Source organism: Rhopalosiphum padi, chromosome 1, assembly GCF_020882245.1.
Source record: "Rhopalosiphum padi isolate XX-2018 chromosome 1, ASM2088224v1, whole genome shotgun sequence".
Classification (NCBI taxonomy): domain Eukaryota; kingdom Metazoa; phylum Arthropoda; class Insecta; order Hemiptera; family Aphididae; genus Rhopalosiphum; species Rhopalosiphum padi.
The window spans coordinates 58412774-58433317 of NC_083597.1; the positions used below are offsets into that span (position 1 = coordinate 58412774).

Genomic DNA, 20544 nt, shown 5'->3' on the forward strand with positions numbered 1-20544 from the left:
TACATTTTTAAACAGCACAAAACAATATTATATTTTCTTTTAAAGATAATATATCATTGTGTAAATTCCATTCATGTAATATGAAAATCTAAAATGTTAATCGACAATTTCTCCATAATTTGACAGTTCACGTTCAATGAGTGCTTAAGTGTATGAATCACGTAACGGTTCCCCTTTTGGCAAAAGTTTTTGGGTTTCGCTTGTTGAACGCACTACGTGATTTTCAAGTCAAAATAAAGCTAACCCTTCATATAGTCGGTTTAATGTTACGTCTAATTAAACCGTCAACCGTCCGTAACATAATAATATCTGAGACTTATTGTCCGTTAAACTTTTTTTTGCACCTCTAAAGAATAAAAATGCTCAATTGTAATGTTCATCGGGAACGAAAACGTTTCAACATTTACACGTGCAATAGATAGTGCTCAAAACGATCGCAAAAATAATTTTACTTACCGAATGTCGAGTCAGTGATTGCCAGCAAAACTCAAGTTCACCAATATTCGCAGGAACTGGTACTTCAAAATTCATCGCGTATGTATTCACAACCCCATCACGAACATAGTAGAGTTCAGATGATAGACCTGGGTAAAAAATAGTGATTATACGTATTTACCAATTAATTTATTATTTATATCATTTTTATAAAATATGTATGGATTGAACAGCCATGAATTTAAATATACAAAATAGATGAAGTATTTACTTATTTATGTATAGATAACTTTATATTTTATCATTCTTATATCATTATTAAGTATGTTATAAAATTATAATTATTTAAAAATTGGTAATTCCATTTTAAAGTTCATAATAATTATCATTATAAAACTACCTGATAATATTTGTTGTTTTACTTTAATAAACTAAATTGATGTTTTTTTTTTTTTTGATAAGGTGTAATATGATTAGCTATACATTATATGTGTCAGTTTTGTAACAGTGACAATCTAAAATAAATAATTGGTCTGTGCAGAATAATTAATAAAATAGGTATAAATGTAGTTATTCTCTCATCATAATGTATAATTAATAAATTAATGTACTTGATTATTTTTTGAATTCAAGTAACAACTGCAATTTTACATTAACAGAGTTTCCACACGAAAAACATATAACCAATAACCATAAACCAATACGTATACACTACAAAAAAAATAATGATAAAAATGCAATTTAATAACAAAGGTTAAATTAGGAATCGTAATTTTAGATCTAAACATATCGAGAACAGCTATTGGTTTTAGATAACAAATGTTACTTTTTTGAGAAAGAAATAGAGAAAGAGATAGGTTAAAATGTTTTAGACATTTCATATGGCTCCTTTTAAACTGAAGACTGATGGTACATCAGAGAGATCAACATTGCGAATTCTCAAGTTCACATATTAATAATAAATAAAATAGCAGAAATATTGGTTACATTATTTATTTATGGATCAATATACTTCAAATGATTTTTATTTCGTACAATAAAATAAAATATATAAATTATTCTGATAACAAGGTTATAAGAAGGACAGCTAGTTCTCTGAAAATTCTGTTTAAAAATCGTTGTATTTTATTTCTAAATAAAATATTAAACTTTTTATTTTAGTTTTATTTGATCTCATGTTTCATGTATTAAATATAATCATTAATTATGTACTATATTTTAATAAAATGTATTATGAATATTGAGTTGTATCATTTATAGATAATTTATAATATATCGTATTATCGTATCCATTCGGTGAAATCGATCTCTTTATTCATGAACTGGATGTCACGGTTGTGAAATGTGATGAAAACACGCGATACAAGTAAATCAAACGAATTAGATAAAAAAAATATTCAGTATACTTTCAGTAATTAATATAATTTCGAATTCATAACCTGAATGGTTTTTATATAAATGTATAAACAATTTGATACATTATTTATGATTCTTTTAACTATACACAGTAAATATTATGTATATTTTACATTGTTGTGATAAATATTGTAAAACACATTAAATATACCAGTAAATATCATAATTATTTTATAAGTACTTGTATATTACTATGATCGTTTAATAATATATCTAGTTCCAATTTTTTTTTTTTGTCATACTTAATTGTACGTATCGATCCGTTGTACGATTTAAAGTTGCAATAATTATTATTTTTGTTCAGTGTTTATGTATTCACAATATTTGGAGGTTATCTTATAATATGTTAATACAATTATTTTAAAATTATAAATATAATTAATCACTAAATGTAATATTGTTTTTTATTTCGTGAACTAGACAACCCCCATGTATAAATTGTTAGTTTTATTAAATTTTTCAAATAGGTCATTTAGTTCATGAAAATAATGATTTTCCTATAAGTAAATGAGTATCATGAAAAATACATATGTATAAATTACTTCAAATGATTTTATATAAGCCAGAACGATATATCATTATTCATTATAGTTGTACTTCCAATCATTATTTTATCTTAATTAAGCCTTTACTTTCAAACTTAATTGAAATTAATGGAAATAAAACTCAGGTGGTACGCTTATTTCCCTTACGCCTAAAGGCCAAATCGATCGTATGCATGTCATTAGTCTCTGTCACGTAATCTGTTTAATAAAAAATCTGCATAGTCAGTCCAGTTGTAGTTTATTCCATTTGAAATTTTTTTTAAATTAAATATGACTATAGAAAACAGAAGAAATATATACATACAATGCGTGTAACTTTCAATGTTACATAAATAATTGATATTGCAAAAATATAAATAAAAAATTGGAAGAAATATAATTATGTGACAGAAATTATACATAGCTGTCGAAACTTTTAACGTTAATAGCTGTGTAAATTGTTATAAATGAACTCTGTCTGAAGTAAAAAAAATAAATAAAGGTAGGGTTGAAAGTGGGGAGTAAACATTATTAACGAGCTAAGGGAGTATGGCTATTATTATTAAGACGTTTATAGGAGATTGCTCAATCCATCATGATGGTAACGTGTAGAAAAGTGAAACTGCTCGTTTGTGAAGGAAACGCTTTGTAATAATATTCAGGAGAAAAAAATCAAGATATATATTTATTAGCAGTGATTATATAAGGAGCAAAGGAATTGTGTACATTGAGGATTTTCGGCAATAAAAAAGGCGTTATTAAAATTTTAAATTTTAAATAAATTAAAAAGTTGAACAAAGAGACTGTCCCCTGCATACATTGTATTTCAGTGATTTCGAGATTTATATTCCTAGGGGCAATTTACAATTACAGTGGTTTACCAAATTAATGATATTTTCCGGGTTGGACTGGGTTGGTGGTGATGGGGCGATTTTTTCTCGTACTGACGTTTCCGTCGTGCTTTTAATGGCCCTTTGCGAACCCCTGTTTCTAATTGCACCGCCGGCTGTTCCACTATGCACATTGCACACCCTACCATCACTATTTCGCCGAGGTTTTAATATTGCCAATACACATTTGAAATAACAATCATAAAGGGAAAAGAGAAAAAACGACTATATATAAATATATTGGGTAACCGTAACCGCGTCATTTGTTTTAAAAATTATTATCGTTTAATATCCTTCTATTGTTTTCGATATTCTCTATAGTCTATAAATTCTGTAAATCAATTACATTTTGCGATAGTTGACATGTTTAATTTTCAGCCAATGGATCAACAAAGCACGCACACTATAATGATCGTACATACTAGATAAATGCATTTTGTATACGTACTTGAATTAAAAATAATTAATAAATTAAGCAACCGTATAGGTCATCAAAATTATCTATAGTACATTTTATTTAAATAGTTAAATTATAATTATTTTTATTAGACTCGGAGAAAATGAGTTATTTTATTTCGTTTTAAGTTATTATTAGTTTTTTAAACTTTTTAAATTAGGTTTAATTATAACTCTGTAATAAATAATGCGTGTGTTTAACAAAAACGTATACTTTACACGACATAAGTAATTTAATGAGTATGAGAATTAGGTTATTATTAATAATACGTTTCTAATAAGATACTTTCATTTCCTAAGTCCCTAACATCGAATTGATAAATTACGATGTAAAAATGACTCTTCTGATATTTTATATGCACTCTTGGTATTATAACAACATTTTAAACAAGAAATGATAATAATATAAAAAAAACACCGCAAGCAACACTCATGTTTTTATTTTTGTTTTGAGAGGGTAACTGTAAGAATCGATACATAAATTATACACAAGCACCAGTAGTTAAACGATAATCATAAAAAATTGCCACCCTCTGGTGACAACAGCAACAATGCTAGGACGATATTTCACTTAGGAGGGATGATCGAGAGCACATTAAAACTGTCCTGCAGGACGTCACGCTGTTTCTTTTATCCTATACGCCCCTTGGACACTGCACAAACACACAAGAGCTGCTTCAGACTTACGTCAGCAAAATTGAATTGTAGGATCAAAAGCACAGAATTTAATTTTGTCCATCTCTGCACAGAGATGAGAAAAAGTTTTAATGTTTATACAATAAACTATCAATAACTGTCCACTGCATTAATTATATGATTAGAACGTTACCAATTATTTTCAAAAAATTATAAACATTTTTAATAAATAATAATTTTTAACATATTATTAAATGTACTACACACTTTTGTCAAATATTTTTATACTACTACGTAGATAAAAGATGAATTTTAGTTTAAAAATTCATAAGTGATTTTAAATACGATTTAAATATGGGTCAGACAACAATAAATTATTATTTTTTCCGAACAATTAATGAATTTATCATGAAAAAGAGAATAAACATATTAAAACAAGATAAAAAGATATTCTCTGGTTTTCGTTTGTTTATATATTAATATATAGAAAAATATTAAAAACCAAAGAAGAATTTCATAAGCCGAGGGTGGTATTTTTTTATGCTCATACACGCGCTTGAACCCCATAAAAATATAATACACCATACATTAATATGCGTCAAAATGCATTAAATATGCAAAATAACTTATACATACATGGCTTAGCAACATTATGAAACGAATTTGTATTGAGCCATAAAAAAAACTAAAGGGGAGGTTTCAATAATATTATCAGTAACAAAACGTAATAATTTTCATAAAGCTTCAATTATTATTTGTATAGTGTTCAAATGTCAAGATTATAATCTGCATATAGTATACTTTTTATAAATACTATGACTATTTATTTTTTCAAATTTATCATGTCTATTTATAGTGTTTATATCATAAATGTATTAATACGTATTTTATTTTTTTTTCCCAGCAGTTCTCAATTTTACACATTTTAATTAAAGCTTTATATTATTATATTATAACAAATATTTTTTACAAATAAACAATTTATATTAGTCAATTGATTGTAAAATTACTATAAAAGATTAACTTAAATAGTTATTAATTGCATAATGCATTAAACATTTTCATCAAGAATATTCGATCTTAATAGATTTTACTATGTATAATTATTGTTATGTTATTAATAAAATTAAATAGCACAAAAAATATTTACAATTTTATCAATTTTCATAAAATATTTTATTATATCATTCATCCGTTGATAAAATAAATTAATTATGCTATCCAGCATAATAAGATAAAGATTAATTATTCAAACTTATTAGTTATTATGTGATGTAATACAAAAATTAATATCGTCATAGCTGGAGTGAATAATGGGTATAGGGGAGTTGGACACCCCCCTACTTGTTTTTATTTGTAAATATAAATTGTATACGAAGTCAGCAAATTTAGTAATAATAAAAAGCAGAAAAAGTACTAATTTTATTGATTACCGATACCTAAAAAAATTTTAAAAAAAAATTGTGAATTTTAGTTATTATATTATGGTTTTGACTTTTTGAGTCATTGCTGTAGACTGTAATGTAGGAACAAATTTGTGATAAAAATACCGTGAGTGGGGACTTAATTTCTAATCTTAATAGCTGTATGTTTTTTTTCATTAAATACAAAAAAAACGTCTATTCCCACTACAAATTAACCGGGATAGAAAATTCCTTATATTTACGAAATCTTTCAAAAATAAGGTGTATTGCTCGAGCAGAGTTGATAAAGGTTGTATGGATATCTTATGAGATAATTTTAGAAGCAATTCAAATAATACCTTCTGGGCTGAAACTGGATAAAAATATAAGAAGACGAGCTTTTGAACTTTTTGAAAAAATGTTATCATTTAATTTTGTTATTGCTTTGTATTTTATGAATAAAATTATGTATGAAATGAAAATTTTAACAGGAAAACTTGAATTAATAGTACTAAATGTAATTGATACATTAATATTATTAAATAATACTATTGAGATTTTTCAAATTTTAAATAACATTAATAATAACGATGAATAAGTTTGTATAGATAATTCAATACATTTTGCTTGTAAATTAGGAATTGATCCCAATTATGCTTTTAATCGAGTTTATAGAAAACAATTGATACCCAATAGATTCATTATTAGAATTTAAATTCAAATTCACAAACAAAGAAGGAATATATATAGTATTATATACCATAAATACAAGAATTGTAAAAATAATATCATAAATTAAATCGAGTATGCAAACTTGTTATGTTAGAATACGACAAATTGAAGTTAATATTTGAATTCTAGTTGATTTTGAAGAATAAAAATTCGAATGGCCAACAAAAGTACGGAAAGCACAACTGCACGAGTGGAAAATCCATATAAAATTTATAGAACTCAACAAACGGAAGTCACTTGAAACTTCCACAATATATAATAACATACGAATGATTTTTTTTATTATTTTCAAACAAAAGTCAGAGTGAGTCTCGGTTTGATATGTAAATATATATATGTATTAGATATTTATGTTTGTGTGTACAGTGTACGTATGTACTGTGTATTTTCCTTACATTAAACTTTATTGGTAATTTCCTCTTTCGTTCATATTTTCCATGGTGAATTCATTTTTTTCTTTTTTTTTTACTTTGGGTCGAGGGCTTATAGAAGAGGAAGGAAATTACACGGCAAACCTTTTGGAAAACTCACGACCGCCCCGAGCGACTGTTTTTTTTTTATTTTAACGGCGGGTAGTATAAAATATAAACATTGGGAAAATATAATATTCAATACTATATTATAATACCTACTAATAATATTTTAAATCATAATTTTAACCATATAATATTCACAAGCTATTCTATATAGGCCATACTCTAGCCTAAGTATTTATACATATTTTACTTATCTACTTATACTACTATCTTCTTATCTACTATACTTAATCTTACTCAGATTTATTAATGATATTAATTTTGTATTAATCATAAAGTAGTTTCGTATTTTAGAAATTATGAAATTTCAATCGTACTTACATACACACTAAATATAAAAAATAATCATTCAACATTACTCTCGCGAATAAAACTTAAGATTATTCATAATATGGAAATTTAAAACATTACATTAAAAAAAAACCTATCTACTTAATTCATAAAATACAAAATAAAAAAAAATAATAATAATTCACACATAACTATTTTAATGTATACATTATAAAAATAACATCCACCGTCGTCATAAATAGGTGAATGAAAATATATCACTTAGTATGGTTGGATACTTAAATTTGAGGTTATAATATGTTTAAGGAACATTATATATTTATATCATATCATCCACGGAGTTAAAATATTTTTTCAAAGTGAATTTTTTTCTTATTGATTTTTAATTATATTTTTAAACTTAATAATGTTGTTTTTAAAAATTAAAAAATATTTTTATTCTATAAAAATTATAAAACAAATTGTTTTAGTCTTTATAAGTTATCTTTTATGTTAAAAAAGGATTTGTTTTAAATTAAAAAATAACATATTATGATAAATACAAGAGTTTATTGCTGAAAGCGTTGCATTTGGTTAACATTTACACATTTACCGGATTTTCACAAAAATATGTTTGCCTACTTTAAAAGCATTTTATGATTAAAATGTATTATTTTTGGTTTGACTGGCATAAATTGCATTTGCTATTTGTATTAAAAAAAAAAAAACATTTTTGCATCGATTTTAATATGATAATCTACATAAAATTAATTCTACAAGTTAATTATTTATATTTCTAGATAAACGTTATGATTAAATGTGTTGTATTTTGTTAGAACTATTTATTTTAAATTTCAAACACTTCGCTCCGATGAATTTATTAATTTTACAATGTGTTAATGTGAGTATCTCATATTACCTTTAGAAGCAGTAATAATGCTTCAATCTTTAACTTTGAGAAGGATTTTAGCTTGTACAATTTACACTAATTAGAACTAATTGTTCTAGTTAGCTGGAGTTAAAAAGTAAAAAATTCCAAAGAACAAACAAACTTACGGAATAACGATCTCAATTCTAGTAAATACTAATATATATTATATTAAATTTTCAAAAATTTTATTAATTTTTCTCTGCAAAATACTAGTAATTTGTAATTTTTCAATAGTTTCAATTTTTTATTTTTCCCAATCATTAAGAAAACTTCTAGGTTTTTTTTTAATTTTGACCCGTCAAAGTACCAATTAGGTCTATATTTCTACCAGAAACCACACCTAAAGTTAAAAATCAAAGTATTTTTACTGCCCTAAAAGGTGATAACAGACAGAAAAAACATACACACATTATTGTAAAATCGATACATTCATCGCTCCGCCTGCTCAGAATATAAAAAAATAAAAAATTCAATAAATGACAGCTAGATTAAAAAAATAAAATCAGCGAGTATTCTTAATATAAGGATTTCATCGATTTTATTTCTTAGTATAAACAAATGTGTTACAGTATTTATACGGTAAAACAAAAGATATTGTACTATTTTATTTTAATACGATCATTAAAGCGTGGTTTCAGAGATCAAAAAGAATAAATAATTTTAATTTAGATAAAACAGTCATAGGTGACAAGCCATATTATTAACGATTCATATTATTATAATGAAAATTAAGAATAATAGAATCATTTGATGAAAAAAAAACTGTCAAATTGTCTTTAATTTATTAAAAGCTTTAAAAATTGCATAATTTATTTACAAAAAAAAAATAAATAAATAATCGTCAAAATTGTAATGAAACAAGAAAAATAGAACCACCTCGCTTTTTCATTAAATTTAATAACCGGTCATCCGGTTTGATTAATAATTTATTAAAAACGGCAAAAATGAATTTTAATTTATTGTAATTAGGTATAATTTTTTTTATAATTCGTAACGCGTATCATGAAAAAAACCGTTGAAATTAATACATTAACGTAAAATAACAATGCAGAATGAAACGGTGAAGAAAAAGAGAAATGGTCATATCGTATTGTTCTAGATTGTTAAAATGCCACAAAAATAAATAGGGGAGAGATAGACTGAGTAGGAGTGAGAGAGAAAGAGCTTTCGAAGGGTTAATATTTAATGTTAGCAAGTCTACATTGAAAAGGCGGAAGCGGCACACGAAAATTAATTCCTTCGGGGCTAAGGGCTTTTTAACGTTTAATACGCTGTTATTCTTTTGTTGCTCTCTACTCCAAAAAGCTCTCGCTCTCACTCAACCGTCGTCCTCTAGCCTGCTGCATTTTGCATATATACCACCCCTGGAATAGCAGTAGTATTGCAATTCTCTCTCAGGAAAGCCTGTAATAATATTTATTTTTTAAATATATATAATATATATATATATTATTCTTTATATATATAGAAACCCTCCCAATGCAAAAACAAACTATTGAGATTGCGGAGGACATGAGTAGGGTCTCTCCAGATTCAATTAGCAAAATAATAATAATAATAAAAAAACAATATAGCTTTGTAAACAAGTGACGTTTTCCGCCATTCTAGGATTCCGGGGTAAAGGAAAAACCACTATGTATTTAATTTGTTTTTGATATATGGGTTTAAAACAAATGTACCGGTATTTTTTATATTGATTTTTGTATACATATTACATATATACATTGTCTATGGATTAATTTGCTTTCATTAATTAAGTTATAAAACGTTACATCGTTAAATTATGAAGGTACACCATCACAGTGGTATCATTATAACTTATAAGCAATACATTTAAAAATATGTAATTAATAAAAACAATTTATCTAATATAAAACAATTTACATTAGTTCTATCTTCTGTGTATTAGTAAAAATTGTGTGACATTTTAGAAAATTATTATTACAGAATATAATATTATAGATGATAATATAAAATACATACAAATTAAATCTGCTTCATGCGTAATCGTGACTAGTCTTAAACCTTTAATACAAAGCGTAGCATTAACTACTATGGATACATAAAATAACAGTAATATGTTCAAAAAGGTGAAATTCATCGAATATGGGTTTATCATATTTTAATGCAGCAAACGTGACCATAATAATTTTACTTAATTTTACCCATAATACACAAATTAACTAAACACGTGTACCTAAAGATAATTTCACTTAAATTTATTTGAATAAATACACAATACACTAGGTAAAATTTGCTTACATAATACTTATGTGCATACTAATTAGTTTACTAAACTCACAAAAAATTTATTTACTGTTAAAGACGGATTCATTGTTAATATTCAATTGTACTTACACCCAATAATTAATCGGTATTTTTCCATGTTAATATTTCAAAACAACAGTTCAATGAATCAATAAATTATAACAATGTATTTCTAAATATGTTTGGTTTCAACGTTTTTTCATTTTTGAATATTTAATAGTTTTAAGTAAAAATTATATGAAGAAATCATATTATTTAGTGCATTAAATACCAACAAGTGTGATTAAATTTAACTACGTAAGTAAATAAATTTATCATTGATCTTCATGTATGATAATAGCCGTAGGTGCAAGTATGGTAGTCAATACAGTAGTAGATATTAGATGTTTTTACTTTTGAACAAAACATAATATCTGTAGGCACAGAAAATATTGAAGTGGCAGATACGTATTAGTACTTAACGAACAATAACTATTAGAATAATTGTCTGTGTATTTAAGAATTTCTTGATTAATTAGATATAAATAAAATTAATCACTGATTAATTATTGAAACAAATATAATTAAATATTAACAATAAATTTGTTAAAATATTGTGAACGATAAATATTTCAGTATTTTTTGAAATTTAACAAAAAATTAAATTTTTTAATCTGCAATTCATTGGTGCTATTATTCTTTAATGATACAACCAACACAATTTTACACAAAAATACTAAAAATAAATGAAAATAAAATCTCAAACATAAAATAATATAAATTATAATAGTTATCAACTAAAAGTCTCCAATTAAATTCACATTAAATTATTAAAATGATAGGTAGGAAACATATTTACGAATTTATATAATATTTTGTGCACTTTTTAGTACTTTCGTAATATAGTTTAGTACGTGATTTTTCATTCATTATATAGGCGCATTGTCGAGCTTTATCAGCCGATGACTGTTTTATTTTTAAATAGTTATTTTTAATAAGTATTCAATTACATAATATGCATAATATAATAGGTAAAGTATATAACTAATTAGTTTGTAAATTAGTATTCACTAATTATTATGGTTCATAATTTGTTACTTATACTATTTAGAATAATCGATAGTAAATAGCCAATTAATGTACATGTAATAAAGGAAACTTAAAAATTATCAACTATTGTTAGATCATTATACCTTTAAGACGTAATAGAAAAAATTGAAAAGAATTATTTATAAGATTGAACAAACATAATATTATGTTAGTGAAAACTTTTTACTTTTATAATATTAATATTATTATTTTTTCATCAAAAATAAATTAATATTTTTATTTTTATAAAAAAGAAATTTTGAATAAAATACTTTATCGTATTTTGTGAAGCTATGAAAATAAGAGGGGTATTTTTCGTTTGTAATGAATAAAAGTTAAAATGATCTAATTCTTCATTAACTTTACTTTTATCTTTTTCCCACTTCCATTCTTATTACGTAGCGTTTAATTTTGTAATATTACGTTGTTTCGATTGGTTCACGAATAACTCACACCCCTCACCCCTCCAGTAGTTGCCAATTAGGTATCTTGTTTTATACATAAAAAGCTTTGAGCTTTCAAATAACGCACTTTATTTTTTTTAAGGTCAAACACCCGATGTTATAGCTAGTGGTGTAAAAGGGTTCTTTGTCAGCGCCCACCAAGTTTAATGGAGACAACGACGGCGGCAAAATCTAATTTCGAATAAGGCGACTATAGACATTTTTCACGCGGCTTCGTTTAGAAAATAAAAATTGCGATATTTTGTAAGGAAACGAGTACTGCAGTAGAAGAGTAAAAATGAAAATAAACGAATAACCACGATTGAAGTGCTGTTATACAAACGTTTAGAAATGAAATGTAGTTATAAAAGAAAATAAAATAAAATACGAACAGTAATTTTAACGAAAATACTACACGAACAAATAAAACGAATTTACATTTATTGAAAGAAAATGTTCAACATTTAAATTAGGTGTTTATAATATAAAGTATACGCGATTATTTTAGAGGTAAGCACTCATATTGATTAAATAGTTTTATTTATTGAATATTTTCTCAATTTTAGATCTATAATAAATGTATATAATATAAAATATTTTATTCAAAACATTAAAAACAATTATTGAAATTTATAATGAAATCTAATTTTAAATATTTACCATCTGATTTTGTTATGTATTTTAATTTATATGTTAAAGTTACTTAAATTAAATAATAAATACGTAGATATAATAATATAATTATTAAGACATAATATACCTACCATTTATTTATAGCTATTACTTTAAAAAAAATATGTATTTAAACATAATTAATATTTCATTTTATTCTTGTAATAAATCGATAACTTAAGCCAAGTAGAGATAATAATCATGGCTAGTAAAATGAATAGTGATGAAAAAGTTACTTTATTTAATGTTGGATAATATTGCTTATTATTTTTAAAAGAACTATAGTAAAATAATCATTATGTAAATTGTACATTATGTTATTTTACAACACAACTAAATGCGTCGATCCATTGAACAGCTAGTTTATAAAAATATGTATAAAAAATATGTAACAATATAACTATTGTTATGAACCCTTTATAATAATAGGTTTTATAACATGAATGCAAATCATAACCCATCGTATTTAATAAGAACTGATCATCAAAATAAAATAAACTTTGGCGGACGGCGGTAATTTAAACATAATGTGGATATTCAATATATTCAATATTATCGTTTATAAATAGGTTTATAGCTGGTTTCTAAATTCAATTAAATAAAAAAACCACCATTAAAACATTTTAAATAGATGCATATTATTTTATTAGAGATATATCACAATAAATAAAATACTAACCCATAATCCTTTTGACTTCTTTTTGACTAATAAACACATTCAAGTGACCTGTTGCACTTGACAAGCAATATAGTAAGACAATAGTGAAGAACCCCATCTGTGTATGCTGTTATCCTGTAAAATAAAAAAAATGTATCTTATATTATGCTCTTTTTTTATAATCATGTTACACTTATGCAATTAAATAGACCACATGGACACATTAAAAAAGTATGGATATGACGTCATATTGTAATTTAGTAATATTATGTACTCGTTCACACGCCGACATGGAACATGCAGAGAATGCAGTTATAGAACTCGTTAAATTTTGTTAACATATTAAATGATGAGATCATTAATGTAAATAAGTGTGACTAATGACCGTAACCTTTAATAAAGAAATTAAAAAAATATTAAAAACAATATACTTATGAACAATTTTTTTTAAGCGTTTGAAGTTTTATTAAAATCAAGAAAAATTTTAAATTATATTGTAGTAATACATTTATGCAGTTTTATTTTTATAGCAATGGCATACAAATATAATACCAACATTTTGTATAAGTGATTGTTCTTATGAAACCCATAAAATATTAAAAATACAAATGCATAATTTTTTTCTCTATTTCAAGTTTCAATTTCCAAAAAATTGGATTTTTTAAATAATTTAAACAGTATTGTTTATAAAACTTGAAATTTTTTACCAATACATATATTATTTCATATTATACAATAACATTTCTAATATATTTAGATTACATTAATTATTGTTTAGTTAAAGCAATTTAAATTTAAATATCTAAAAATTCAATATAATTATAAGCTAGTTATTGAATAAGTACCTAATATTACTGGATCTTTATTAAAACAAATTTAAAACTGATATTTTATAAATGCATGCAATTAGAGTTTAGAGTTTCAGTCATAGTTAAATTATTAAACAAATTGCATCGATATTATTGTTAAATTGCATACTCTATATTTATTCAGATATAGATTGAAATACATATGTTTTATGCTTTAAGAATCTCGTACATTTTAACAAACTATTTTCCATTATATACGTTTAAAATTTTAATACGGTAAATCTTTAATACTATTTCTACATAATATAATATTATATTGAATAGTTCTAACAGTTGAACTGTTTAAGTGTTTTATTTGTTATTACAAATACAGCATTATATCGATTAAAAAATAGTAAACATCATATAATAAATTAATATTAAATTTACCAAAATTCTGTTTGTTGTTCATAATATGATAAATGTCTGTTTGATTCAGACTGAAGTTTCAAAATTAGGGTGTTTTATTATACTACAAGTCACTGGCGACATAGCAGATTATATGAGATCAGTGATGTAGGAAAGAAATTAGTTTATAGTAACCGTTCTTACTTTAAAGCAAAAATATATTGTAAAATAAAAGTAAATATTATGTAGGATATTTATTATTTACTGGTATACTTGAATTTAATCAAGGAAAGACATATTTAGTAATTGGTGATAAAAATAATCAAACAAAAATAATTGTATGTACAATTATGAGAAGTGCTGTTGGCAAGGCCGTAACTGGAAATTAATTTCAGGAGGGGTTTTAAGCTAAAAAATTATATTCTAATTCAGCGGTTCCCAATCTTTTTAGTTTTGCGGCCCACCGATTTTTTAAAAAAAAATTTGAGGTCCACCTATATACCTATATATACGTAAGCACACACACATAGATATATCATATATATACTATACATACGGCAGTTATTAGAAATACAAGAATTAAATATTATTAGGTATATATAATAAAAATATGTAATAGGTACTATTATTTTAAATATATAATATTTAATATTATATGGTTCACGGCCCAGTATCACACTGCTCGAGGTCCACAAATGGGCCGCGGCCCATGAGTTGGGAACCGCTGTTCTAATTTTATTATAATATCGTATAAGTTATTTTACAACCATATAATATAACACGAACAAACTGGAGCGGGGTGAACCCTCAAAACCCCCCTAGATACAGCCTTGACTGTTGGGTATTTTATATGATATTTTAACTATACAATGAAATTAGTTAGGTTAGATTAATTGGCTACTTTTTTTTGTATATTATATATTTCAATACGATGTTTAATTTTCAATTTTATAACTCGTAGTTTAATATTATACGATTACGATTAATTAGCTATTATACATTTTACATTTTAATATTTCAAAAATCTTATCTTACAATATATTTTATAAACACGTCCATCATATTTCATCTTTTCTAAGATATTATAGATTTTACAATATAATTATATACTTTTTTTTTATTGGTCACTTACAACATTTATAAAACTTCCTATTAACTTGTCGTAAACTGAGTTTCGTTAAAAATTGTTAAATATTATATTATATGTAGTATATGATTTATAAATGTTTATTTACTTAATAAAAATATAATTTTCCTCTTTATTTATTAAATATATTTATTATTTTACTTACAGATGTATTATGTATAATATAGTATATATTATGTTAAAACGAAGACAAACAATTAAAAATATATAAAACTATTGATTAAATATAAGTACAATATATAATAGACATATATATATATATAGGTCGTCAATATTTTTACTAAGCATTATATTCAATTTATTATGTGTGTCAAATATATATTTATTATTGAGGGTTTATCTTTAATTCCTCTTGTCTGTTGAGCAAAATTAAATTCAAACAATTTCAATAGACTTCCTTTGTGTTAATGTACCTACCTCATTTTCCGTTTAACTACACACGTGGTGTTTTTGTACAAGGTCCTTAAAGGTTATTCTTCTTTCAGTCGATCACCTGTCAAAATAGGCTCAACACATTTTTATTGTGCTCAATTCTTGTGTATCGTACATAAATATGTATAGATAATAATCATGTGGTATTGTAGTAAACAAATCCATGAAAATTATGATGTATGTACTATGTATCTTATGGGAATACAACAATGCGAGTATGCGATAATGCTCGAGGGTTCCTTCCAAGTTAATAATAAAATATTTAGATTTCAGTTAGGTATACATAAACATGAAATACAAACAACATATCGAAAAGATTGATTACTATTAGTTGTATTACAATGATAATTTGTATAAAAAATCTATTTTAAAATTGTTTATAGACATATTGATTATTAGAATAGTAATTTAAATATTTAAAACTTGAAGAAAAATAAATATTTTAACCATTTTTCTTGAACTTTTTTCAGTATTCATAATCACACCACAAAAGTGCAAATCCAGTTTTTAAAAATATTGCAAAATAGAGTAAAAAATTATTAAGATGAAACCTATAATAATAAGTAGAGTACAATATTATTGTTATATGCATGGTCACTGCGCTCTTATTCATAATCGAATATATTTTAGGGATTGTGATGTTTATATTAATTGATAATATTTCAGCTTAATAAACAAGTCGAAAAGTACAGTTACTAAAATTTGAAAATTGTATTATGATATAATTTTTATTTAATTACAGTTTTTTTAAATACATTTAGATAGGTACAGTAAATGTAAATAAGACGACGATAAATCGTGGTATTCTTACACTATTCTAAATGAAGCGTAGGTAGGTATGTAGTATGTACTGCTTATAATTAATGTTAAAACATTTTTTTTTAATTAAAAAACATAGAATAAATAGATATAATTTAGTATTTTACTAATGACTATAAAAGTTTAAACCATTTAAGGACTTTATTTTTCGATTATCCTTGTGTTTTGATTGCATGTCTCAAAATCAATAGACAATAATTACCACAATTTAAGATATCTTAAGCCGTGATAATTACATAGGTATCTACTTTATCTAAAAAAAGTGCATAATATACTTGTCGTAATTAAATAACACTTCCACGTTGTAAACTACGTTTTTTAGTGGTAGTTGAATATCAAACTTTAAACGCTCATAAAAAAATATTGACTGAGGTATTATTTTTTTTAACATACCATCAACCTATATCTAGTTTGATTTTAGAATATAGATTTTTAAATTAAAAATTAAAACTAATAGGTATCATTATAAAAGTTGCCTTATACATATAAGAATTTTATATTAAGTATAATTAAATTGGTTTGAAAATGTAGTATATATTTATATAAAAACTATAAAGCATCAAGGTAAACAATCAGTAGAGACATCTTTTTCTGAGCATTTTTCAAAAATATAAAATATTTTCTTCAGATCCGAGGTTCGCAATGTTACTTAAAACACAATATACACATTTGATACACTTTACAGTTTTCTAGAAAACTACCTACTTTATTATAACAAAATTAATTTTTATAAACTATCTAAAGTACCATCTTCTTTCAAAATCTAATAAATATAGGGGGAACTGAAATTTTTTTTCACTCATATTTAAGTGGTTTAGTCTACAGTAAAAAAAAAAACAATAAAGGTACTATAGCCTCCTTCAGTAGTACTATGTCAACGTTTAGAAAATATTGAAGACTAATTAATAAATAAGCAATACCTTTAAATTACCTTATACCTAAAATCATATCTATCTAATGAAAAAAAATACAATTAATACGTCTTTATTGTATAAGGTATAACAATATAACAATAATATATTAATATTATCTATAATAGTGTCATAATAAATCTAACCAACATTGTATACATTTATACATATTTAATTAATACATTTAACGGGAAAAACATCAAAAGAAATTTATTGTTTTGGGTGATTCGACTAGTTGATTTTTTTTTTTTTTTTAATGAGTAAAATCTAGGTACCAATTCATATTTTAATTGTATATACATAATATACTTATTAATCGATTTATAAAGTCGAACATTAAGTGACGTAGTTTCTTATCGACCATATACTACCATTATTATGTATATATAAACATATTGTATACCATAATATTATCTAGTATTATATTAATATGTATTAATTACGTATAGGTCATAGACAGGTACAACATTCAATGCGGCAGATAAATATATAGTACATTACGAGTAAGTATTATTTATTTACAGCGAAATAAAAATCTAAAAATCATCAAAATATGATTGTTTTTACCTTTGTTTTGTTACTATTTTTTAGTTCAACAATCTAGTGTCCGTCTCCGTCGGGTTTTGCATCACAGCGGTCCATTTTTATTTTATTAAATTTTTTTCCCCGATAAAACACGAACCGAATCGATGCCTGTGAGTTCCTCTTTACACACGGTTCGTATTATAATAAATTTCTACGAAATAATAATACTTCGATCTGTGTGCAGCGATACCTATATTGTAACTATTGAAACGATCGGTTTTTTTTTTTATTTATTTATTTATTTCCATGAACTAACCACGGTAGCGAAAGTATATAATATTTGGAAAAAATTATACCACCGAACGTGGTACGGCGCCGTCGACTCTCGTGCGCGGGACAATCGCGACACACCGGGACGGCGACACGCGGAGAACTGTTTGCCCACGTGGTGTCCCGGTGTCGGTGGCACGTCGCGCGCCGTCGCCGCCGGACCGCAGTTACACCGATCTGCCAGCCCTACCGAGAAAATACGTCTCGTACAGTCGTACACCGCGCCTAAACGGTGTAGTGCTCACCCGCTGCAGTCGCGTCGACTGTACTGCAGGTCGACCGCGTCCCCGTCCGGCCATCAAATATTCATATTGTGGATCGCGCGTGCCGTCGTAAACACGGGTCTCTCGACTCGGGTTCTTATCGTTTACAATTCGAAGGCAAATGGATTTCCCCACAGAGTCGATTGTAACGCGTAAAAAAACCAAAAATATATATATATATAAAACAATAACAATAAATATGATAGGTAGACATTATTTAGTTCTGTTGCCGGTATGAGTTTTATTGCTTCCTTCCGGACAACGCTATTCGGAAAACATGTAGTTCCACAGTCGTACGCGTATAAAAACATTAAAAACCCTCCGTGAGTCTACTCGACAGTCGACAACCACATATTGCGGCCATTGCCGTCAGATAGAACGTGAAAGACCAAAAACATTTGCCAAGAAATTAATAGTTAATCGTTATTTCGAGAAAATAATATGAGCGTATATAAATATAACAACAAAGAAAATAATTATAAAAACCCATGCCTGGAGTTCATGGTAATATAGTTACGGTATAAATTTATAATGCAATACACAAGTACGTGGTAACGAGACGTAGATTATTGATAAAGTGGATAAAAGATTCTTGGAAGCTTTCAAAATGTGGTGTTCAAGTGAACAGAAAAATAAGCAAGACGGGAGGAAAAACCAATACGGAGTTATAAATAATAACTGGATTTGAGAAAATAAAACTGATCAATAATTATATAAACATAACAACATGACGATTCAATATAAATTCCTAATAACTGTATCTAAACTAGAGCTTTATTTATTTGTAGTGGAGGGGGCTAGAAATAAAAATGTCATACATGTTATAAATATATTATATCCCATACTAATTTATCTCTATCAATTATCCATTAACAATAATTTAAATATTTTGAATTTTTTACATTTATTTTTAATCCAATATGTTGTTACTTTGTTATTACTAAATACTTCTAAACCTTAAAAACAATCTTGGATTTTATAACTACTTGTTCATTGTCATATGCTTATTTAAAAAAAATAACATTGTAATAACTTATCAATAATCATACTATAGGAACAGTCTCTAAGTACAATGAAGTTTAAGATACATAATAAGTAATAATTAATATGTAATTCTCGGATTATCAACAAATATTTCCGTTTTCCACACTAACTTATAAAACTTATAAATAAATAAAAAAATCTTTTGAATAACGACTATTTTCGGTAAATTGTCTATCTACTTTTTATTTCTTGTAAGTCATGCTTCTTTTGGAGTAGAGAAGCTATGAAATTTTCTGGAGTTATTAGGTTCCACCTAATTGCTTATATAGTGATATAGATATATAGCAGGACACACACTTATAAATTATTGTTTATTATATTATTATATTATTATTGACTCAATATACCTACTTCAATACTTGCGTTTGACCAAAAAAAAAAATTATTACGATCGTCGACAATTAAGAAAAATATACATACCTATATTATATCTATATGTGGGCATATAAACCTTTCAAATGGTTTAAAGTCTATGTATAACTATAAAATATTATCGTTTGAACTCGGTAGCACGTTATAAGAGGTTTTACTCGGGTTTG

The 20544-nt window shown here is 25.4% G+C and overlaps 1 protein-coding gene across 1 annotated transcript in view; it reads right to left on the reverse strand.

Annotated features, from left to right (window-relative positions):
* Positions 1 to 18891, reverse strand: part of LOC132932110 (tyrosine-protein kinase Dnt-like) — a 69978-nt gene extending 51087 nt beyond the window's left edge. Inside the window, exons 1-3 of the mRNA XM_060998326.1 lie at positions 18411 to 18891; positions 13360 to 13473; positions 457 to 584 (exon numbers count right to left, since the gene is read on the reverse strand). Coding sequence (XP_060854309.1) covers positions 457 to 584; positions 13360 to 13456 — 225 coding nt within the window. The 5' untranslated portion in view covers positions 13457 to 13473; positions 18411 to 18891. The remainder of the gene's footprint in view (positions 1 to 456; positions 585 to 13359; positions 13474 to 18410) is intronic.
* Between the last annotated feature and the right edge of the window lie 1653 nt (positions 18892 to 20544).